Source organism: Equus przewalskii, chromosome 12 (assembly GCF_037783145.1).
Source record: "Equus przewalskii isolate Varuska chromosome 12, EquPr2, whole genome shotgun sequence".
Taxonomy (NCBI): domain Eukaryota; kingdom Metazoa; phylum Chordata; class Mammalia; order Perissodactyla; family Equidae; genus Equus; species Equus przewalskii.
Window position 1 is genome coordinate 1519727 of NC_091842.1, and position 21422 is coordinate 1541148.

Genomic DNA, 21422 nt, shown 5'->3' on the forward strand with positions numbered 1-21422 from the left:
CTCGTGCTGGATGAGTAGACGGTGGCGGGACAAACTCTCTGCCTCCCCGGCGTCTGGGTCAGATAGGAGCTGTCGCTATCACGTGGGAGTGACCAACACAGCTGCAGTGATCAGCTCAGCCTCTGGAGCGCAAACCTCTTCTGGCCCCAGAGCATCATACAACAGACCAAGGTCAGGGTAGCCGGCATAGGCAGTGGGGGCGGTGCTGGGGGTGGGGGAGCAGACCAGTGGTCCCTGAGCTGAGGCTGGGGACCTGGGAGCGCAGTCAGGTCATCAGGGACACAGCCCTGAGGCCGTAGGGAAGCGGGCATGGGCAGGGCAGGGCACAGTGGGGTGGGTGGGTGACGAGTACAGAGAGGGAGCCCAGACTCAGGGGGCGACGGGCCCGGGTTCAAAGCCCAGCTCTTCATCTTCTGGCTGGGTGCCCACGACCACATGCGGAAGCTCTCGAGGGGAGGTTCCTCATCAGCGAAACGGGGGTTGCGTGCCCTCTCTCTGAGGACTGCAGACTCAGACACAGGAGGCTTTATGAGAACCTGGGGCCACGGGCCTGGTGACAGCACACAGCGGAGGCTCGAGGCAGCTGTGACTACCGAGACGACGGGTGAGGAAATGGGGATCCAGGCCGCCCCACCATCATGCTGACCCTTCTGAAACGAGCCCATTTGAGGTGCAGGGATGGTCCTCAGTCCCTTCCTGGTCTCAAACTGAAACCCGAAACATGGAGCAAGGGGCTGTAACACGGGATAGAGGTGGGCAGGAACCTCTTTTTGCTGTTGTCTCAGGACCTGGGCAAACTGTAGAGCTGCAAAGGTCAGCAAACAGTCCCAGGCTCGAAGCCGGTGGGAGCGAATGAGTGCAGCCATGGGTGAGAGGCAAGTGTTAGGGCCCCCAAGCACCCACAGGGAGGGACGTGCAGCCTCGCCTCCCAGGCTCAGCTCTGGATATTTATCCACTTCTGGGAGCAGAGGAGAGGTGGTTGCATGGCTATCTAGAAGCCTCCGCCCCATGCTGCCCAAGGGCCATGGCGGAGGCTCAGGGAATGCCTGTGCTCCAGTCATCACATCATCGCAGGAACCTCTACTCCCCAAGGATGACAGCAACCAGGCCCCACATGCCACGCCCTCTAGGCCACACTGTGGGCACTGCTCAGACACGCTCGGCTGCCCGTGAACTGGGCACTCCACGCAGCTGCCGCCAGCCGGTTCCCCTCTCCACACCCACAACCGCAGATGAGAAACCTGGGCACTGAGAGCCAGGTCACACCAACACCAGGGTGCGGACACTCACCTGTGCCCTCCCCATGCCAACACGGACGCCGTCTGCCTCCTCAGCCATGAGTGGCTCCAGGAGGCACAGCAAGGCCCCCACCCGACTCGAGCGCCCATGCGGAGCTCAGGAGGACGTGTACGGTCGACATGGCTAATCCCACTTGTGGAGACAGGACCAGGCCCTGCCCACCCTTGTCTCCAACACAGGAACGCTTGAGATGGGCCAAACGTCCCATCTTCCCAGGATCTGGTGGCAAACGTCCATCGGGCACAGAGCTCACCTGCACCTCTCACCTCATGTGACCCTCAACAACCTCGCCAAGAGCCACTGCAGGCTCCTTGTGAAGGGCCTGGCAGCCCAGAAGCAGGAAGAAAAGGAAATGAACGCTTTTGGCAGGACTCACTGAACCCCAGTCACCAAGGCGGGCTAGAAGCCATCAGCCACGATCTCAGGCTGTGCTCAACTGAACACCCAGAAAGAGATTTACGAAGCCGTCTCTGACACGGCACCGCTGACGGGCGGCCGGGGATTCACCTGCCAACAGCCCAGCTCGCCATCTGAGGACTGCAGCCCAATTAAAACGGTACGAGATGACAGGTCCTAGAGCTGAACACGGTCCAGCCGCGGCTCACGGCGCCTCGCGTTATCAAAGTTGTCACTTCTCCCATCTCCAGGAATTGGTAATAAAAAAGAGACTTGATTTGCCTCTAATAGGTGTCAAGATAAAATCAATGGCCTGTCCAAAATCTGGGTAATCACGAACCTGTGGGTTGCTTGCCATGGAACAGGATAAAAATGAAAAACAAACTGAAATAAAACCCGTGTAAACAGCGTCCAGCTTCACGGCTGCATGTGGAGGGGACAGGCTTGGGTACAAACCCAGACCCAAACACAGGAGGCGCCCCGGGCTCCTCCGCACCTAAGAGCACACCCACCGCACCTGCCCCGGCAACGTGGGCACCACATGCACTGCAGGCTTGAGGCCAGCGGCAGAGAGAAGGGGAAGAAAACAACAGACCGAGGGGACAGGAGGGCTGGGGCTGGGGACAGGCAGCCTGTGGGCAGGACACACTCTGAGCCAGCTAGAGGTGTGTGCATGGGAGGATGTCCCTGGGACGTCTGTGGGTGTGGGAACCATGGACACTCACACCCAGGAAGAAAGGAGGGCGGGGTGCGCCTGAGGGAAAAGGCAGGTTCTAGGACAGGCCTCCCCGGGGCTGCCCGCCAGCACGCACCTGCAGGGTGAGCCGCTCAAGCCGCATTTCCAGCATTTTCTTGTCTTCCTCCAGACGGCTCCGTGCCCCTTCCAGCTCCTCAACCTTCGACCTGCAAGGAGAGGGAGAGCATGACAGGACACTCACCACAGCCCATGCTGGAGAAGGCCTGCCCTCTGGGTGAAGAAAGGGGAAATCTTATGAGAGGAGGTTATGAAGCTTCGTTCCCAAATATACAGATGGGAAATATGACATGAAGTAACAGCATTAAGAAAAAAATGGTAAAAATACCCATGCTTAGGACGGGAGATTGCAACCAACAGCCTCTGTTCAGAGGGGGAGGTTCTGCATGGACCACAGGTGGACAGGAGCACGGAGGAAAACCAGCCAGAGGTGGGGTGGGTGGGGCCTACGTGTGTCCTGGGCCCACTGGTCCACTCCCAGAAGGTGTGACTGCATTTTGGAGAGGACACTGAGAACTGAGAAAACGACCTAAAGAGTCTCCAGAAATGACAGACGGAAGGATCTCCGACATGGGCTGTGGACATAGGTGATGACGGGAGGCTAGGGAGGAAAATCCAGGACGACGAGCAGAAGCAGGTGCAGAATATACAGCTATGCACTGGAGGGCTTTGGGGAGAAGAAGAAGAAGAAGAAGAAAAAAGATTGGCAAGAGATGTTAGCTCAGGTGCCAATCTTTAAAAAAAAACAACAGGGGACTGGCCCCGTGGCTGAGTGGTTGAGTTCGCGTGCTCCACTGCAGGCGGCCCAGTGTTTCGTTGGTTCGAATCCTGGGCGCGGACATGGAGGCACTGCTCATCAAGCCACGCTGAGGCAGCATCCCACATGCCACAACCAGAAGGACCCACAATGAAGAATATACAACTATGTACCGGGGGGCTTTGGGGAGAAAAAGGAAAAAAAATAAAATCTTTAAAAAAAAAAACACAACAAAACAGCTATTTAAAAAAGAAAAAGAAAAAATCTTACAAGCAGCCAGAGAAAGGAAGAGATGTTACATGCAAAGGAATAAAGTAGATTTCTCAGCAGAAATGATGCAAGACAGAGGATAAAAATCTTTAAAATACTGAGAGGAAGAAAGAATACAAACCTAGGATTCTATGCCCAGTGAAAACATCTTTCAAAAGCAAAAGCAAAATAAAGATGTTCTCGCACACAAAAACTGAAGGAATTCATCACCAGCAGATCTGCTCTCAAGAAATGTCAAGAGAAGCCCTTCAAGCAGAAGGAAGATGACACCACATGGAAACAGAGATCCATACAGAGGAGTGAGGAGCAACAGGGATCGCAACTATGTGGGAGAATATATTATTTAAGTCTTTTACAAATATTTAAATTACTACTTTTAAAAGAGATTGCTTAAACAAAACTAACAAAAATATATCGGGTGCTTAAGACCAAAGTACAAATAAAATGTATGACAACAATAGCATGAAGGCTCCAGGGGAAAAACAGACATGTGCAGTTGTAAGCTTAGATACCATATGTGAAAAGGTCTAACATCTCTTGAAGGCAGACTGTGATAAATGGAAAATGCATACTACAAACCCTAAGGCAACCTCTAAAATAACAAAACAAAGAGTTACACCTAATAAGCCAAAAACGGAAATAATATAGAATCATAAAAAACATCCAATTAATTAGAAAGAAGCCAGAAAAAGAGGAAAAGGGGAACGAAGAAGAGATTGGACAAATAGAAAAGAAGATAGTAAGATGACAAGATCAAACCTCATCACACACACAATCACATTAAATGTAAATGGTCTAAATGCCCCAATTAAAAGGTAGAGAAACTATCAAATGGATGAAAAAGCAACACCCAATTATATGCTGCCAACACAAAAGCACTTTCAATATGAAGATGCAAACAGACAAAGCATGCTAACACCAAGAAAAGCTACAGAGAAAGTTGGAGAAGCTGCTGATATCAGAAAAAGGAAATTCCAGAGCCAAGAATAGTACCAAGAAGGTAATTTTGTCACGAGAAACAGGCCAACTGACCAAGAGAACATCATAATCGTAAACATTTCTGCACTAATACAGGAGCTTCAAATGAGATGAGGCAAAAACTGACAGAAATGCAAGAATTATAGACAAGAGCACAAGTATCATCAGAGATTTCAATATCACTCTCTCAATAACAGATAGACTAATTAGCAAAAAATCAGGCAGGATAAAGTAGATCTGAACACTATCAACCAACTTGACCTAACTGACATTTATAACACCCCAGCTACAACATCAGAATACAGAGTCTTTCCAGGTGTACACAGAATATTTACCGGGGCAGACGTAGGCAGGGCCACAGAAGGAGGCTCAGTATATTGAAAAGGATTTTAGTAATTCAAAATGTGTTCTGTGACCATAATGGAATTAAACTAGAAATCAGTAACAGATAGTGAGAAACCTCATTTACAAGGATGTTTAAATAGACGCACCCAAAACATAAACTACGCGGTTCTGGAACCAGCAGAGACAAATCTGGAAGAGTGACGAAAGGCCCCCACGCTGAGAACTACGAGGTTCTCAGTTAGGCGGAGAGAAATTAAGGACGAGCTGAACACATGGAGAGAGACGCTGTCCATGTTCATGGGTGGGAGACTCAATCTTGTGAGGATTCCACTGCCCCCCAAATTGTTACAGATCAGAGCGTCTCAATCAAAACGCCCAGTCTCTGTAGAAACTGACAAGCTGATTCTAAAGTTCACGTGGAAACGCGACAGACCCAGAATAGCCAAACAACACTGAACAAGAAGGAGCTGGAGGGGAGACAGCACCCAACTTCAAGAATCACTACAAAGCTGGAGTTATCAGAACCGCTCTGGCCCCAAGTCAGACGATCAATGAAACCGAACGGAGTACAGAAATGGATACACAGGCACACACGGACAACCGTTTTTGGCAAATATACTAAGGCATTCCAGGGTAGAAAGGATGGTCTTTTCAACAAATGGTACTGGAACAATTGGGGATTCATAGGAAAAAAAAAAACCCTAAAATCTATATTTTGTATAATATAAAAACTAACTCAAAATGAAAATAAACCTATACCTAAAATGAAAAATTATAAAATTGCTAAAAAATATGGCAGAAAATCTTTGTGAATTGGGGATACACAAAGATGTTTTAGCTATGATATCTAAATCATCATATATAAAAGAAAAAAACTGATGAAAACTTCTCCTTCAAGGATTTCATGAAGAGAATGAAAAAGCAAGACGTAGACTCGGAGGCAGCATGTGCAAACAAGCCTCTGACAAAGGACTTGTATCCAGAATATATAAAGAACTCTCTAAACTCAACAATAAGAAAACAAACAGTCAAACGAAAAACGGAAAAAAGATCTGAACAGACACTTTGCCAAAGAAGACTGACAATAAATAACAAAGAAGCACATGAAAAGGGGCTCAAAGCCACTGGTCACTGGGGACATAAAAGCTCAAACCACGAGGAGACCACTACGCACCTCTCAGCAGGATTCAAACGAAAAAGACCGGCCACGCCAAGTGCTGGTGAGGAGAGGCTGGAGCTCGCCCCCGCGGGCAGTGGGGCGTAAAACGGAACAGCCACTTGGCAGTTTCTTGGAAAGTTTTAACATACAACTACCAGCCATTCCACAGGAGAAAGCATAGTTCTACACAAGGACTTTACTCGTAATATAGAGCCACAAACTGGGGAAAACCAAGTGTCCACCAACAAGGGTGTGCGTAAACAAATTGTGGGACATCCACACACGGGACGCCCTCGGCAGTGACAAAGAACAGAGCGCTGACGTGCGCACACAGCGACGCCGCACAGACGAGCCCCGAGCCGCCAGGTGGGCGAGGTCTGCTGAAGAGCCTCTGGCCCCCGGCGACGGCGGGGAGCCGAGCGGACAGCGCACACCCAGTCCAGCAGGTAAGTCCTACCGCCCCTGGTTTTTAAAGGGGAAACCAAGGCTCATGGAGGTTAAGTGACAGCTGGGAGGTGGCCCATCTGGGACAGGGACCCTGGCAGTCAGACTCCAGTGTTGATGGCCGTACTCACCAGGTGAGTGCTTCTCGGAGGTGCGCACTGACCCACTGAGTGAGGCGCCCTGGAGAGTGTGAGCTGGGGTCAATGTCCGAGGCCACCTCCAGGAAGCCACCTTCTGTGGGAAGAACCTCTGCACCTTAGGAACAGGCTGGATGAGAAGCCCTGCAAGGCCCCTTTCAAAGCAGGGTATGACGGATTCTGAAGGCTCGTGAGCAACCGTTCTCGAGGGCTAAATTCAAATAAGCATATGTGTGTAGCTGCAGACATAATCAGAAGGCTTGCTATAATCCATCCTAGCTGTCAGCGAACAACTCCCATAAATAACACTTGTTTATGCATTTTTAAATGGGGTACTTTCTTTCCTTTGTCCTCCTTTTCAAGCAAACTGTAACCTCGCTGGGAGAGAGGGAGAGAGAGAATGAAGGAATAAGTGAGTGTGTGTGTGTGTGTGTGTGTGTGTGTGTGTCTAGAAATCAGCTAGAAGAGGGGAGTTGTTATCTTGCCTAAAACATCTATAATGAAGATACCACATACCCTGGACAACTTTTGAAAGAAGAATGATTGGTTTTGCTGAACTGAAAGACAGGGAAATGGGCAGGGGGACACCGGAAAGGCTAGAAGGAGAAACAGACAAAGCCACAAGTACAGTTGGAGACTTTAAAACTCCTTTCTAAGTAGCAAATAGAAATTGTAGACAGAAGATTAGGAAGGACTGAACAATACCATCAACCAAATAGCTCTAATTGAAATTTATAGAACACACCACCCAATTATAACAGAATTCTTCTCAAGCACAGATAAAACATTCCCCAAGATAGAGCATATTCCTGGGGCATTGAACAAACCTTAACAAATTTTTAAAAATTGAAATTATACAAACTATGTTCACAGACCATAATGGAACTAAACCAGATAGCAATAACAGACAATAACAGGAAAATCTCCAAATACTTGAAAATGTAACAACACCCATCAAAATAACACACTGTTTAAAGAAAATGACTAATGAAATTAGAAGTATTTTTAACTGAACGAAAATGAGAATACTCTATAGCAAAATTCGTGGGATGCAGTTGAAGCAGTGCTTAGAGAAAAATTTGTAGCCTTAAAAGCTTATATTAGAAAACAAGAAAGATTTCATACCAATAATCTAAGCTTCCACCTTAAGAAACTAGAAAAAAAGGGAAAAAACAGACCCAAAGCCAGCAAAAGGAAGAATATAATAAAGAGCAGAAGTCAACGAAATTGAAAACAGAAAAAAATGAGAAAAGTGGAAGGAACTGAACACTGCTTTTTTGAAGAGACCAATTAAACTGCAAACCTCCAGCAAGAGTGGCAAAAAAAAAAAAGAAAGAAATACAAAGAAACAGTATCAGGAATGAGGTTGCCACTGCAGACCCTGCAAACAATTAAAAGGGATGGATGGCATCAACAACTCCACACACACAAACCTGACCACTTACGTGTAACGCCAACTCTAGAAAACCCACAACCCACCCAAATTCACCCAAGAAAAATACATAACCTGAATATTTCTATGACTACTAAGAAAATTACGTTGTTAATTAAAAACCTTCCACAACAGAAATACCAACGCCTAGATGATTTTACCAGGTGCAAACCTTTGAAGAAGAAATAATGCCAATTCTACACAATCAGTTTCAGAAAAAAGAAGAGAAAGGAACACTCCCCAACTCATTTTTGAGGCCAGCATTATGCTGATACAGGCAAGGAGAGTAGAATAAAAAGCACTACAGACCAATACCCCTCATGAACACGGACACAAAAATCATCAACAAACATCAGCAAGCTGAATCTAGTAATACACAAAAAGAAGAATACATTACAGCCAAGGACGGCTTATCCTGGGATGTCAGGCTGGTTCAACACCGAAAAATAAGTCAATGCAATCTACCACACAGACAGTCTAAAGAAGAAAAACCACACGACCATATCAATCGATTCAAGGAAAAAGGAAGGATCTGATAAAATTCAACACCCATTCATGATAAATCAAGAATAGAAGAGAACTTCTACATCCTAACAAAAGACCTACAAGAAACCTACAGCTAAATACCACTCTTAATGGTGAGAGCCTGAACGCTCCCCTCCAGACCAGGAGGAAAGCAAGGATGTCTACCTTCGTCCCTCCACCTCAACATCCTGAGTCTTGACCAGTGCAAAACACAAGTAAAAGAGACCAAAGCACACTGCTTGGAGGGGAAGACAGAAAACTGACCAAATTTCGATAACAGGATATTGTAAAAAATCCCAAGGAATCAACCAAAAATAAAGACCAAAAAACCCTCATAGAACTGGTAAGTAAATTTAATAAGGTTGCAGGATACAAGACGAACAACTCTAAAATCACTTATTTCTACCTAATAGGAATAATGGACAATAGTAAACCAAAATAAAACCAAATTTACAACTGATATAAAAAGACAACTTGGGTATAAATCTAATGAAACACGAAAAACCTGTATACTTAAAGCACAAAATACTGATGAGAGAAATCAAAGACCTAAATAAATAGAGACACATACCATGTTCATGGAATGGAAGCCCCAACGTGATGAGAACGTCAGTTCTTCCCGAATTGAAGCACAGGTTTAACACACACTGATCAAAATCCCAGCAGGACTTTTTTTGTAGACATAGACAAACTGATTCTAAAATTTATACGGAAAGTCAAAGGAGCCAAAACAATTTTGAAAAAGAGTGAAATTGGAGGAACCACACTACCCGGTTTTAAAACGTACCATGAGGCTACAGTAATCAAGACAGTGGCGACGGGATAAATACTCAGAACAAACGGCAAATGGAGCGTCCAGAAATAGAAACAAAGAAACATGCCCAGCTGACTTCTGACAAAGGCATAAAAGCAATTCAATGAAGGAAGGACAGCCTTTACTAGAAATGGTCCTGGAGCAGGTGAGCATCTTTAGGTTAAAAGGTAAAATAAAAATAAACCTTGGCCTAAACCTCACACTTACACAAAATTTAACTGACCATGGACCAGAGACTTAAATGTAAAATGTGAAACTGTAAAACTTTTAGAAAATACACAGGAGACAAACCTTTGACACTCAGGGTGAGGCTCGTTTTCAGACTCAACATCTAAAAGCAAGTTCCCTGAAGGGAAAAATTGATAAATAGGACTTTATCAAAATGAAAAACTTTTGTTCTAGTAAAGACATTGGTAAGAGAATGAAAAAACAAGCTGGGACTAAGAAAATATTTGCAAAGCACATATTTGACCAGTACATGTCCAAAATACAGAAAGCACTCGCAAAATTCAAAAGTAAGTTAAAAAAGAATGGGTAAAGTACCGGAACAGACACTTCACCAAGGAGGACACGCAGATGGGAACCAAGCACATGAAAAGATGCTCCACCTCAGTGAGCGCCACGAGGACACACTCACACCTCACAGGAGCACTAAGGCAGCAATCCCGACAGCACCCAGTGCTGATGAGGATGGGGAGGCGCTCAAACGCTCAGAGTTTCTGTTCTGATCTCAGTTCTCCTGTCTCTGCTGTTTTCATCCACTGGTTCTTCCAGCCGCATCAAGTCCTGACTCTACGTGGACTGGTCTACTTCTGCTCTCAGTTCTACTGTTTTGGACTTCAAGTGTTCTGAAGTTCTGTTGTTTGGTGCAGATCCATTTAGGATCAGAGGTCTTCCTCGTAGATTGATCCTCATGTAATGTCCCTTTTAGTCCACAGTAGTTTTCTTTGTCCTGAAGTGTATTTTATCTAATATTAATTGATTAACACAGCCATACCTACTTCTGAAAAAAGTTAATGTTTGAATGCCATATCATTTTTCATCCTTGTACTTTCAACCGACCTACGGTTGAAGTGAGCTCTTGTAGATAAAATATAATTGGGTCACGCGTTTTCACCCACTCTGCCGATCTCTGTCTTGTAATCAGTGCATTTAGATCACTTACATTAAAAGTAATCATTGATTTCCTGTGCTTAAATCTGCCCTGTTATTATTTGTTCTGTTTGTTCCCTCTGCTTCTAACTCCTCTTTCTCTCTCCTCTTGCCTTCCAATGGGTCATGTGGCCCTTTTTAGAACTCCACTTTAATTCATTTATAGTGGTTTTACATATAATGTGCTGTATAGCTTTCGTGGTGGTTGCTCCAGGTACTAAAACATGCATTTGCAGCTCAGCCTCACGGTACTGACACTTCACCACCTCGAGTGAGGAGTGGATACGTCACCTCCACGCAGGTCCACTTGCCCTCCCCACTGTAAGACGGGAACTGGCGCACGCGAGCACCGCCAGCACATGATGTCACGGGTCTTCAACCATCGAGCGTCATTTAAGAGAAGTGCAAGGAGGACAGGCTGTTACACTTATCCCTATTTTTATCCATTCCACTGATGTTTCCTTTTGGAAATTCCAAGCTTTCCTGTTACCCTGTCCCCTCTGGTTGGAAAGCTCCCTCGGCCGTTCATTAAGAGCAAGTCTTTTAGTGACAAATTCTCTTAGTTTGACTTTATCTGAGAGCGTCTTGATTTTCCTTTCATCCCTGAAGGGTATTTTCACTGGTTGGCAGTTCCTTTCCCTCAGCACTTGAAAAATGTCGTGCACTTCATTCTGGCTTCTGCGGTTTCAGATGGGAAATTCACTGTCACTCAAATTGGTGCTGCCTGTAGATAATACAGTGTTTCTCTCTAGCTTCTTTCAAGACTTTTTCTTTGTGTTTAATTTTCAGAAGAGTAATTAGCACATGTCAAGGTGTGGATTGCTGTGGTTTTATACTGCGTGGGGTTCACTCAGCTTCTTACATCTGTAGGTTTATGCCCTTCACCAAATTCGGGGAATTCTCAGTCATTGTTTCTTCAGATATTTTTCCAGCCCCGATCTTTCTCTCCCCTTCTGGGACTGCACTTTGATGAACACTGTATCTTCTGTCCCCATCCCGCTGAGCCTGAGGCCCTGTCCTCCTGCGTTTGTTTTCCCGATGAGGTGATTTCTATTGATCTGTCTTTGGCTTCATGGTATTTTCCTCTCCAATGGACTGTTGTGTTCTGTCCAGCAAGTTCTTTATTTTAGGTATTGTGTTTCCCAGGTTTTTCATTTCTGTTTGGTGTTTTTTTGCTGTTTGTTTAATAATTTCTATTTCTTTGCTGAGGTTTCCTACTTTTTCACTTGTTTAGAGAGAACTCCTAACTGTCTGCTGAAGCATTTTTATGATAGCTGCTTTGAAATCCTCGTCAGGCAACTCCACCATCTGAGTCCCGGCGGTGCTGCATCTCTTGATTGTCTTTCTCGCTCAAATTACGACTGGCCCAGTTCTGGCTATGATAGGAGGTTTCCTCATTGTATCCTGGACACGCTGAGCACTACACTGTGAGATCTGCATCCTAGTCAATGTTCTCCTGGCAGGCAGCCACCCTGTCTGGGTGCCAGGTCCAGGGCACAGGTGGAAGTCCCGCTCCCCTTGGGCTCTGTTGACAGGCTGCTGCCAAAGTGGATCCTGCAGACAGTGAGGGTGTAAGCTGGACCCCTGACTAGTCCCACCAACACCAGGGTTGGGGAACAAGGGCCACCTCACTACTGGGGGCTAAGCAGGAGCCTTCTGGCCCTGGCTCAGTGGGAGGAGGAAGTGACCAGAAGCCACCATCTTGCTCTGGCTCTTTGATGTCACCGAGTGAGGGTGCAGCTCAGTACCCCACTCATCCACTGATCCCTCTGTGGCAGAGAAACCTGAGTGGTGCCTGCTCCCATTGCCTGGAGCATGAAGGCTGGCTCCCGGCCAGCCCTGCTGACACCCCCCGGGCACTGCCTGCACTGAGGGCTGCGGGTGGACAGTGAGCCCCTGCTGGCACAGCTGGCACTGCCGGGCAGGGACTGAATGCCGCTGCTTGCTGCCATGGAGGGAGTGGGGTGGGGAGGTGGGAAGGAGACAGGTTTTCCTTGAGTATTTGGCTGAAGCGGGGCTGGTGTTGTCAGAAAGGGTTCCTCTCTAGCCTGGGAGACAGTCCTTTCTTGGAGTGTGTGTGCGTGTGTGTCTGTGTGTGCGTGTATGTCTGTGTGTGTCTGTCTGTGTGTGCGTGTGTGTGTCTGTGTGTGCATGTGTCTGTGTGTGCGCATGCGTGCGTGTGTGTCTGTGTGTGTGCGTGTGTGTCTGTGCATGTGTGTCTGTGTCTGCGTGTGTGCGCGCGTGCGTGTCTGTGTGTGTGTCTGTGTGTGCGTGTGTCTGTGTGTGTGCGCGCGTGTCTGTGCGTGTGTGTCTGTGTCTGTGTGTGTGCGTGCGTGTGTGTCTGTGTGTGTGTGTGCGTGTCTGTGTGTGTGCGTCTGTGGCTGGTCCAGATCAGAGTCTCTGCGGCTCCCTGTCCAGGTACGTGGGCGGCAGTAAGGAAACCTGGAACTCACCTCCACACGGTTCCTCAAGTCCCGGGTCCCCATGCAGGTGACCCTCTCTGCACCTGCAGGGTCCTCCTCGCCTGTCGTGTCGGCTCGGGGTTTTGAGGAGTAAGGAGGCCGACTGGGAGGAACGGGGCTACTCAGCTTGACCAGAAGCAGAAGTTGAAGATCTTTTTAAAAGCAGCATCTCCACATCCTTTTCTGCGGTTTATTTTATGCTGTCTCTCCCGGCCTTTGGAGGATACACCTGAGGTTTCTTTTTTCGAGAGAGAAAACAGTAGGTCTCCGGGCTGAGGAATACGGGATAAATGGCAGCGACCCCATGAAATGGGGTCAGGAAATGTTCCCAGTGATGCTGAGCCGCCTACACCCTCCACACAGGAGTGTCCCAAAGACAAGGCCCGGCCGAGAGGAGAGACCAAAGACGGCAGTGCTGAGGGCTCCCCAGGAACACGGCCCAGCCACGTGCCACCATCGTGAAGCCACAGGAGCCAAGTCCAGCCAGGCACACGGCATTTCCATGGGGCTGCTTGGGTCCCTGCTCCTGACACGAGCAGACTGCCAGGACCACCAGACACTTGGCGAGGGCCAGGTCCAAACCACCAACTGACAAAAAAACAGTAGCTCCGAGGAAACAGACTATTCAGAGGGAAGAAACTTCAGAAAGTCCCATTATGAGCATCAAAGAGGCAGTGGACAAACTGTACTCGTTAACGTCACGAAAATGTTTTATATATAAAAGAGTATACAAAGAACAATAAGAAAACAAAAGAGTCTCAGGAAACTCAAAGTATGGTAGGAAAAATAAAGGACAGGTTGATAACTTCGAGAAAACTTAACAGAAAGTAGAACAAAAAGATGGAAAATAGGATCAAAAATGTTTTTTAAAACAGAACTAATTCAGCAAGTTCAACATCCAAATAATTGTAGTCTCAGAAAGAAGAACTAGAGAAAATTGAAGAGAAGTAATCTGTAAGTAATTCAAGAGAATTCCCAAGAACCGAAGGACACAAGAGACCAGACTGAAAAGCCACCGACGGCCCAGCACAACATGTAAAAACAAACGACGCCAAAGTGTCTTCGTGACATCTCAGAACCGGGGCAGGAAGATTCTTCCGGTTTTCGGAGAGAGGAGACACAGCACGTGCAAAGGAGCCAGATCTGCAGGCTCTGCCCTAGGCCATGACCACCTGTTCCGCCCGCTGCAGAGTCCACGCAAGGAGTAGAGACGTGATAATCCAGCTGTGGGCACCAGGCCCTGTGACGTGGTCACCCGCCCCACGCTACAGAGCCCAGGCGTGGACGCCCATCGTTACTGGCCGCCGGGCAGTGGGCTGGCAGAGGGGACCCAGCTTTGCTGGTCAGGGGACTGCTCACAGCAGGGCCTGCAGCCCCATGGAGGAGTCTCCCTGACCATGGGCTTCCCCAACTCCAGCCTCCAGATGGAGCTGCGGGGGTGGGGCTGGGGGTGGGGGTGGGTGAGGCCACAAAGGTTTGCCCTGCCCGCCCTGAGCAAGCCTGAGACCCCCAGTGCTGGCCGGAAAGCTCATGACCAGCTCCCCCTGGAGAAGCCCTCAACCTGGAAGGCCCAGGGTCTGAGGGCTGCCTCATCCTGGCTGCAGCCTCCTTTCAGAGGGCATCACTCCCTGAGGCCACCGACCCGGGCCCAAGGCAGCAGCAGGTCTGAAATGCACGGAGGGGGTTCTGATTTCCAGGCCCGGGCTGCGGGTGGTGAGTGTGCAGCCACGCCCCTCTGCAGCTGTAAGCGCACCTCAGCTCGGCCAGCTGCCCTGCAAGCTCAGAGGCAGTGGCCGTGTTTCCTGATCACAGGCTCAAGGACGGGCAGAAGAAGGCAGGGGCGTTCAACAAGGATGTGTTCACGAGACGTATTTTTAAAAATGCATAATAAGAGCCCAGCACCTCGCAGTCTGGAAACGGTATGGGTGGGACCACAGGGCACCGTGCCATCCTCTGAGGGCCCCCAACACCAAGGACCCCTCAGCCCCCCGAACCAGGGGTCTCTGTGTGGCTGGAAAAAGGCCTGGGGCCGGGCAGGTCCCTCAGAAGGACAGCAGTGAGGGAGCAGGGACTAAATCCACAGCCCACACTCAGGATTTGCCAGAGCTGCTCTCTGACAGCGGAGAAGAAAGAGCCCACATTTGTTCCAGTTGAAAGGGCCCTGCGACTGTTGCCACTTAAGTTTTACACGCCCACAGTTAATCTATCAGATGTACTTAACATATTGCATATGTTGAACACACACACAATTCATGCATAACAAATCTGCGTGTGTGCGAACGACTCAGGCAGCCTGTGCTGTCTCCGTCCTCTGGGAAGAAGGGGCCCCCAGGTCCCCAAGTGGGCGAGGCCAGCCCCGGCCCAGGCCCCCCCGGCGGGCCATGCGCGTGCTGCAGGGCGCTAGCCGTGTGAGGCCGTGGGGCAGGGCGACAGACGGCAGCCGTCAGCGGTCCACTTGGTCTTCCTCTGAGCGAGCACTTCGGTCAGCGCTGCTGGGTGAGTTCCAGAGAAGACGTGCAGCAAAAGCACTTCACGCTCCGGAGGACGAGAGACTGAGGCAGCTCGGTTTTCATTCAGAAGGAAGCCTTCCTGAAGCCTCTCACCCTGGAGGACGGCGGCTGCAGGCAGGGGTGACAGTGAAGCCTGCATGCGTGCCCCCCGCCCCAAGCCCCTCACTTGCCCACAGAGAAGCTGGGGGGGCAGCACGGGCCCAGCAAGCCTTGCTTTCCGGCCGCTGGGCTGGGTTCCAGGCTCCCCACTGCGTCTGCTTGGAGGCCTCTCCCCAAGCCTGCGCACAGGCACATCGCGCCAGCATCCTGGCCCTGTCTGCTGCCAGGGCTGAGGGGGACCCCAAATGGGGCCCCGAGGCCCGGTGGGGCTGGCGAGGCTGCACGGTGCCCAGAGCAGCATCCTGGAGGTCCGTGTGCCATGGGAGCCCCAGGTCAGCCCCGTGCGCGGCGGGACACGCGGAGGGTGAGGTGCAGAGCCCGCTGTCAAAGCGTGGTACACAAGCGCCAGCCTGATTCCTAGTCATCAACCACAGAGGCCTTTTTCTCCACAGCTGCAGTCTCCAACGAGTCGGGGAGAACGAGAAGCTTTCATCTTGAGGTAGAAGACATCACTGATAAAGCCTTTTAATTAGATTTTAGGAAATAAATAAAGAGGCCGGCCCGGTGGCATAGTGGTTAAGTTTGCAGGCTCTGCTTGGGTGGCCCAGGGTTCAAAGGTTTGAATCCTGGGCACAGACCTAGCACTGGTCATCAAGCCATGCTTTGGCAGCGTCCCACATAAAATAGAGAAAGACTGGCATAGATGTTAGCTCAGGGCCAGTTTTCCTCACCAAAAGTAAATAAATAAATAAAAATGAGCGAATCCAAAGTGTGCTAGCCCACACAAATCTGATACACGCCTGGCCACGCTCACGTCAATGGCAGATGAGAGATGGTCTGAGAGAAGAGAGAGCTGTGGAGTGGTGGGACAGCCTGCCTGGCGGCTCAAGGACTGCAGGATCCCCAGTTGGGGGCAGGCTGCTCCTACTCTCCAGCCACAGAGGAAGGATGCCAACTATACCTGCCAGGCAGGGGTGATGGGAATTAGGGCAAACACCCTGAATCTCATCACCCTCCTCCATCTACCACTCAAGAGCCAGCCATGGCTCCCAAGGACAGAGGGACAAGGGCTCCAACTGCCTCATGGGGCGTTCGAGGCCCTTTAGGATTTGGTACCAGTCACGCCAGCCCTGTCCCCCAGGACAGCTCAGCGCCCCATGAAGGTGTCCCTGTGGCCACCCTCCAAGCCCCCCTGCCTCTCCTCCTTGTCTGTTTATTATCAAGACCAGCCCCACTGCTGCCAGCTCTCTGGCCCTCCAGCCCCACCTCCGATCGCAGGAACTGCCTCCTCAGTAGACTGGGGCTGCTCCCCGAAGTCAGGGTGCTGGAGGGGGACGGCCAGCTGCAGCTGGAAAGGGGTGTTCCCGCAGCAGAAGCTCAGCCGGTGGTGGCCGGGGAGGCAGCTGCTCCATCCTTGCCAAGTGCCCCTTCCATCTTGCGCCCCGGCAGCCAAGGATGCTTTCCAGCTAAAAATGTGGTCGTGTCACTCATGTGCTGTGAAACCTTTGATGGCTCCCCTCTGCTCTTGGGAACAAGGCCACAAACCATACAGGGCCTGCTCGTTAGGGCGGACCCACAGTCACCTCCTCACGAGGCACCTCTGCTGAGCTGCCCACCACCTGTCGCTACACGGGCATGACTGCATGTGACTGACACCCCCAGGCCCCCGTGCACTGTGAAGTTGCGGAGGACAGAGATGTGTCCTTCTCCCCCGCATTCATCCTCAGGCGCAGCCCTGAGCACGTGCCTGGCACACACCGACTCTGAACAAGTGAATGACTGAACGAATGAAGAGCAAGTGAGCCACGTCAGGACCTGGCGCGTCCCTAGAGACAGCGCTTCATGAGGCCAGGTCCACGTGGGAGAACCGCTTTGGAAATCCTGGAGAAAACCCTGAATCCAGGAGAGGCAATGACGGTCACTTACTGGGCCCTCACTGTGGGCCAGGACAGACGACCTGCACAGCAGGGCCATCCCGGCATCCCGACGGGGCCATCCCAGCATCCCGACGGGGCCATCCCGGCACCCCGACGGGGCCATCCCGGCATCCCGACGGGGCCATCCCAGCGCTCCCGACGGGGCCATCCCGGCATCCGGACGGGGCCATCCCGGCATCCCGACGGGGCCATCCCAGCATCCCAATGGGACCATCCCAGCGCTCCCGACAGGGCCACCCCAGCATCCCAACGGGACCATCCCAGCGCCCCCGACGGGGCCATCCTAGCATCCGGACGGGGCCATCCCAGCATCCCGATGGGACCATCCCAGCGCCCCCGACGGAGCCATCCCAGCATCCCGACGAGACCATCCCAGCACTCCCGACAGGGCCATCCCAGCATCCCGACGGGGACGATCCCAGCGCTCCCGACAGGGCCATCCCAGCATCCTGACGAGACCATCCCAGCGCTCCCGACAGGGCCATCCCAGCATCCCGACGGGACCATCCCAGCGCTCCCGACGGGGCCATCCCAGCATCCCAACGGGGCCATCCCAGCATCCCGACGGGGCCATCCTAGCATCCGGACGGGGCCATCCCAGCATCCCGACGAGCCCATCCCAGCATCCCGACGGGGACGATCCCAGCGCTCCCGACGGGGCCATCCCAGCATCCCGACGAGACCATCCCAGCGCTCCCGACAGGGCCATCCCAGCATCCCGACGGGGCCATCCCAGCATCCCGACAGGACCATCCCAGCATCCCGATGGGGCCATCCCAGCATCTGGACAGGGCCATCCCAGCATCTGGAAGGGGCCATCCCAGCACTCCCAACAGGGCTATCCCAGCATCCCGATGGGGCTATCCCAGTGCTCCCAACAGAGACAGAGCCTCGGGAACAGGGTGTGCCACTGTCACAGCCTTAGCCACAGGGGAACCGACCCCCCAGGTGGGCTGGGCCAGGGTGTAGCTCTCCCCGGTCCATGCCATCACTGACGGACCAGGGTCTCACACACATGGTGGGCCCTGGAGCTGTCTGGGTCACAGCTCAGTCTTCTGTGACCGACAGGAGCAGCTTGCAGGAGAGGAACCAGACACCCCAGGCCTGGTATGTGGCAGGCGTTCGGAGCAGAGGAGCTGGCTGAAGGCACTGAGCACCCCAGAGCCAGGGGCCCCTCGGACGGTGCTTGCTCTGCACCCAGAGCAGATGGGGAGACACCATCAACTTGTCCATCAGCCAGTTCTCCAGAAAGAGCAGGGCCAACACAGGGACCCAAGGAGAGCCGGAGCAGGCTTCTCAGAGCTCTGCCTGCGTCTCCCTGGAAACTTCCTACTTCGGGACCCCGCTCCGTGCACAGCACAAGTGGAAGGGAGCGCTGGAAAGTCCCCCAGCCGCACCTCTCCTCCTTGGAAGCAAGCTATGCCGGGACACGGGAGGTCAGGAGAGACAGCAAGTGCTCACAGGGAGCACGCCTGCAACGGGGCCTGAAGGTGGCCTGTAACACACTGTAGCACGGCCGGCCTGGCTGCTCTTTGCGATTGATTCTCTTCACGCGGCTGGCTCTGCATGGGCTCTGAACCAGCAGGCCCCCAGGTCCCCGCTGCCCCCTGAAGCAGCGTGGAAAGCAGAGAGGCTGCTCCCAACTGCTTCTGTTTTGCTGGCAACAAAGACAGGCCCCCCCAGACAGAACTGTGACTCGAGTCTATTCCGCTCTCTCCCGAGCACTGGGGGCAGCCTGGGCTAGGCCGTGAAGAAGCCCAAGCCAGCAGAGACGAGTCCTCTGCAGAGACAACACTAAGTGGATGGAACACGAGTTAAGAAGTAGTCATCCTCCAGGAAGGCGACAGAGGAAAGAGGCGCAAACAGACCCCAGGTGGGGCCGGGCGTGAGGAACGTACCTGAGTGAGTTCACCTCCTCCCTGGAGAACAGGAAGCTCTGGTCGGCAGGGCCCGACTGAGACTTCAGCATCTTCAGCTCCATCTCCAGCTGCGAGAAAACACAGGATGGAGGGTCAGCCGGGACGGGCACTGCTGGAGCCCCTTCACTGGGGCTTCCAAGGACCCTCGGCCAGGCCCCTGAAATCCAGAAGGCAGCATCCAATTTCCCTGGGCGGGGGGCAGGATGCCCACCTCGTGCGGGGAAGCCGGTGGGAGAGACCACGCTGGCTCCTGGAAACCCAGAGGCCGGAGGCTGCCAGACCTTAAAGTATTCCAGCTCGTGGAAACACAACTTCCTTCTCCTTTTTAGCACTTGTCTCCGGAACAGCAACAGAGACACACAGCCACTGTGGAGTAGGTTGAGGGGAAATAGGAAAATCTGAGGAAAAGGGGACAGCAGTTGGAAAGAACACATTCTAGGTTTACCAACGCTTCTATCTGTTTTAATAGTCATGGGATTTTATTTATTTGCCACTTCAAACTCCTCCATAGGATGACAGGTGATGCAGACTGCGTGGAAGGGAATGTGAATTTTAACCTGCTCTCACACACCTGGGGGAACAGGGGTGCAGCGGGGGAGCCAGACGCCCTGAGGCTCCAGGAAGAGCAGGAAATAGACTCCAGCGCAGAGGTCCAGGCACAGGAACAGGAAGGGGCCGGGCAGGCGGGCACCAAGCAGGCAGGCTCCGGGCCGGGACCGTCCCACGAGCGAGCCCCACGCTCCAGTGGGGCTGGGACATGCTCATCCAAAGCCATGCCCCGCTGCCCCGGGAGTCAAAGGCCCCGCTGACCAGACAGGTTCTCTAAGGGACTCAGGGCCCCAGTGGCCTTGAACACTGCCAGCAGCCGGGAAGGCCCCACGCAAGCCTTGCTGGTTGGCTGCAGGCTCAGTGTCGCGATCCTCGGACTGGGCTCTGGCCATTCCTTACGCCTGCTCCCCACAAAAGCAGCTTAGTCCTCAGGGCCTGTGAATCGTAAGAGAGGAGGGCCAAGCGCAGGGGCTAGAGGCGGGGGTGGGGGGAAGCCCTGGTGTCATTCCAGCTCTGCCACTACTGGCTCTGCACCCTGGCCACCTGGCCGCCTTCACTGCCAGCGCCAGGTAGCTCCTGCTCTTCCCGTTGGTCCCACAAAACGCCACTTCCTTCCCTGATCCCAGCTCCTGCTGAGAGCACTCCTGGACCCAGTGCTGTAGGTCAGGGCACTGCCCAGCTCACCCTTCTGGGCTGGTATTGTGCGTGTCAATCTGATCACAGTCTGTGTGTCTGGCTGATGTGTGCCCAGTTCCTAGACCAGAACGGCTCAGAGACTACTGGTGGAAGGAGAGTCTCCACGTGAGAGGGAGGCAGCCACCGCACTGGGCTGGAGGTGCAGGAACAGGCCCAGACCACTAGCCTGTGCTTGGGCCCCTCGACGCGCCCAGGTTGGTCTCCGTGCTCTGGCACAGACGAGGTTCGGAGGCTCCCTCATTCGGATCTCATGCTCTGGTGGTTGTCTGGCTCTCTCAGACTGTGTGCTGAGTGCTCCCCAATGGCCCACATGGAAATGGGGGAGTGCGGAGAGGTGGCGGGGGGCCCTCATCTTTTACAGGGCTTTCCAGGGAGGCACAGCCCATGCGGCAGGCACAGCCCCACGAACTGGGGGCAGCCAAGAGCTCCCAGCTCCTGCCCCAGCATGTGAACGGCACTGGGTCCTAGGCTAAGATGGACAGGACAGGGTCAGCAGGAAAGGTGCCGTGACAGATCAGCAAGGCCCAGGCTGCAGGGGGGAGGAGGGCGGGCCCACTTCCACGTATGTGCCTTCCAGGCCTAAATGAACAGCCCTAGGCCTTTCTTCTCGAAAACAGTCTCTCCAGGCCATTCCTGGAAAGGCCCTCCTTGGGCAGCCTGACTTAGGAATTCCTGGGCGAGGCATCCAGTCTACGAAGCCCCAGTATTAACCGTCAAGGTCCCTGAAGGAAACCTGGCCCCTCAATGGGACCAACACACAACCAAGTGACCCCAATCCTGCCCCCAAA

The 21422-nt window shown here is 52.1% G+C and overlaps 1 protein-coding gene across 18 annotated transcripts in view; it reads right to left on the reverse strand.

The window, feature by feature from the left end:
• MAD1L1 (mitotic arrest deficient 1 like 1) overlaps positions 1 to 21422 on the reverse strand; it is a 415963-nt gene that overhangs the window by 126825 nt on the left and 267716 nt on the right. For 17 of the 18 annotated variants that reach the window (XR_011524656.1, XM_070567315.1, XM_070567316.1 and 14 more), the window contains 2 exons: positions 19369 to 19457; positions 2508 to 2598 (listed from right to left, as the gene is read on the reverse strand). Coding sequence is in view for 17 of the 18 variants with exons in the window: in XM_070567315.1 (XP_070423416.1) it covers positions 2508 to 2598; positions 19369 to 19457 (180 nt within the window). In the remaining variant the exon portion in view is untranslated. Of the gene's footprint in view, positions 1 to 2507; positions 2599 to 19368; positions 19458 to 19600; positions 19706 to 21422 lie in introns of those variants that run through there. The other variant, XM_070567329.1, reaches the window with a different exon arrangement.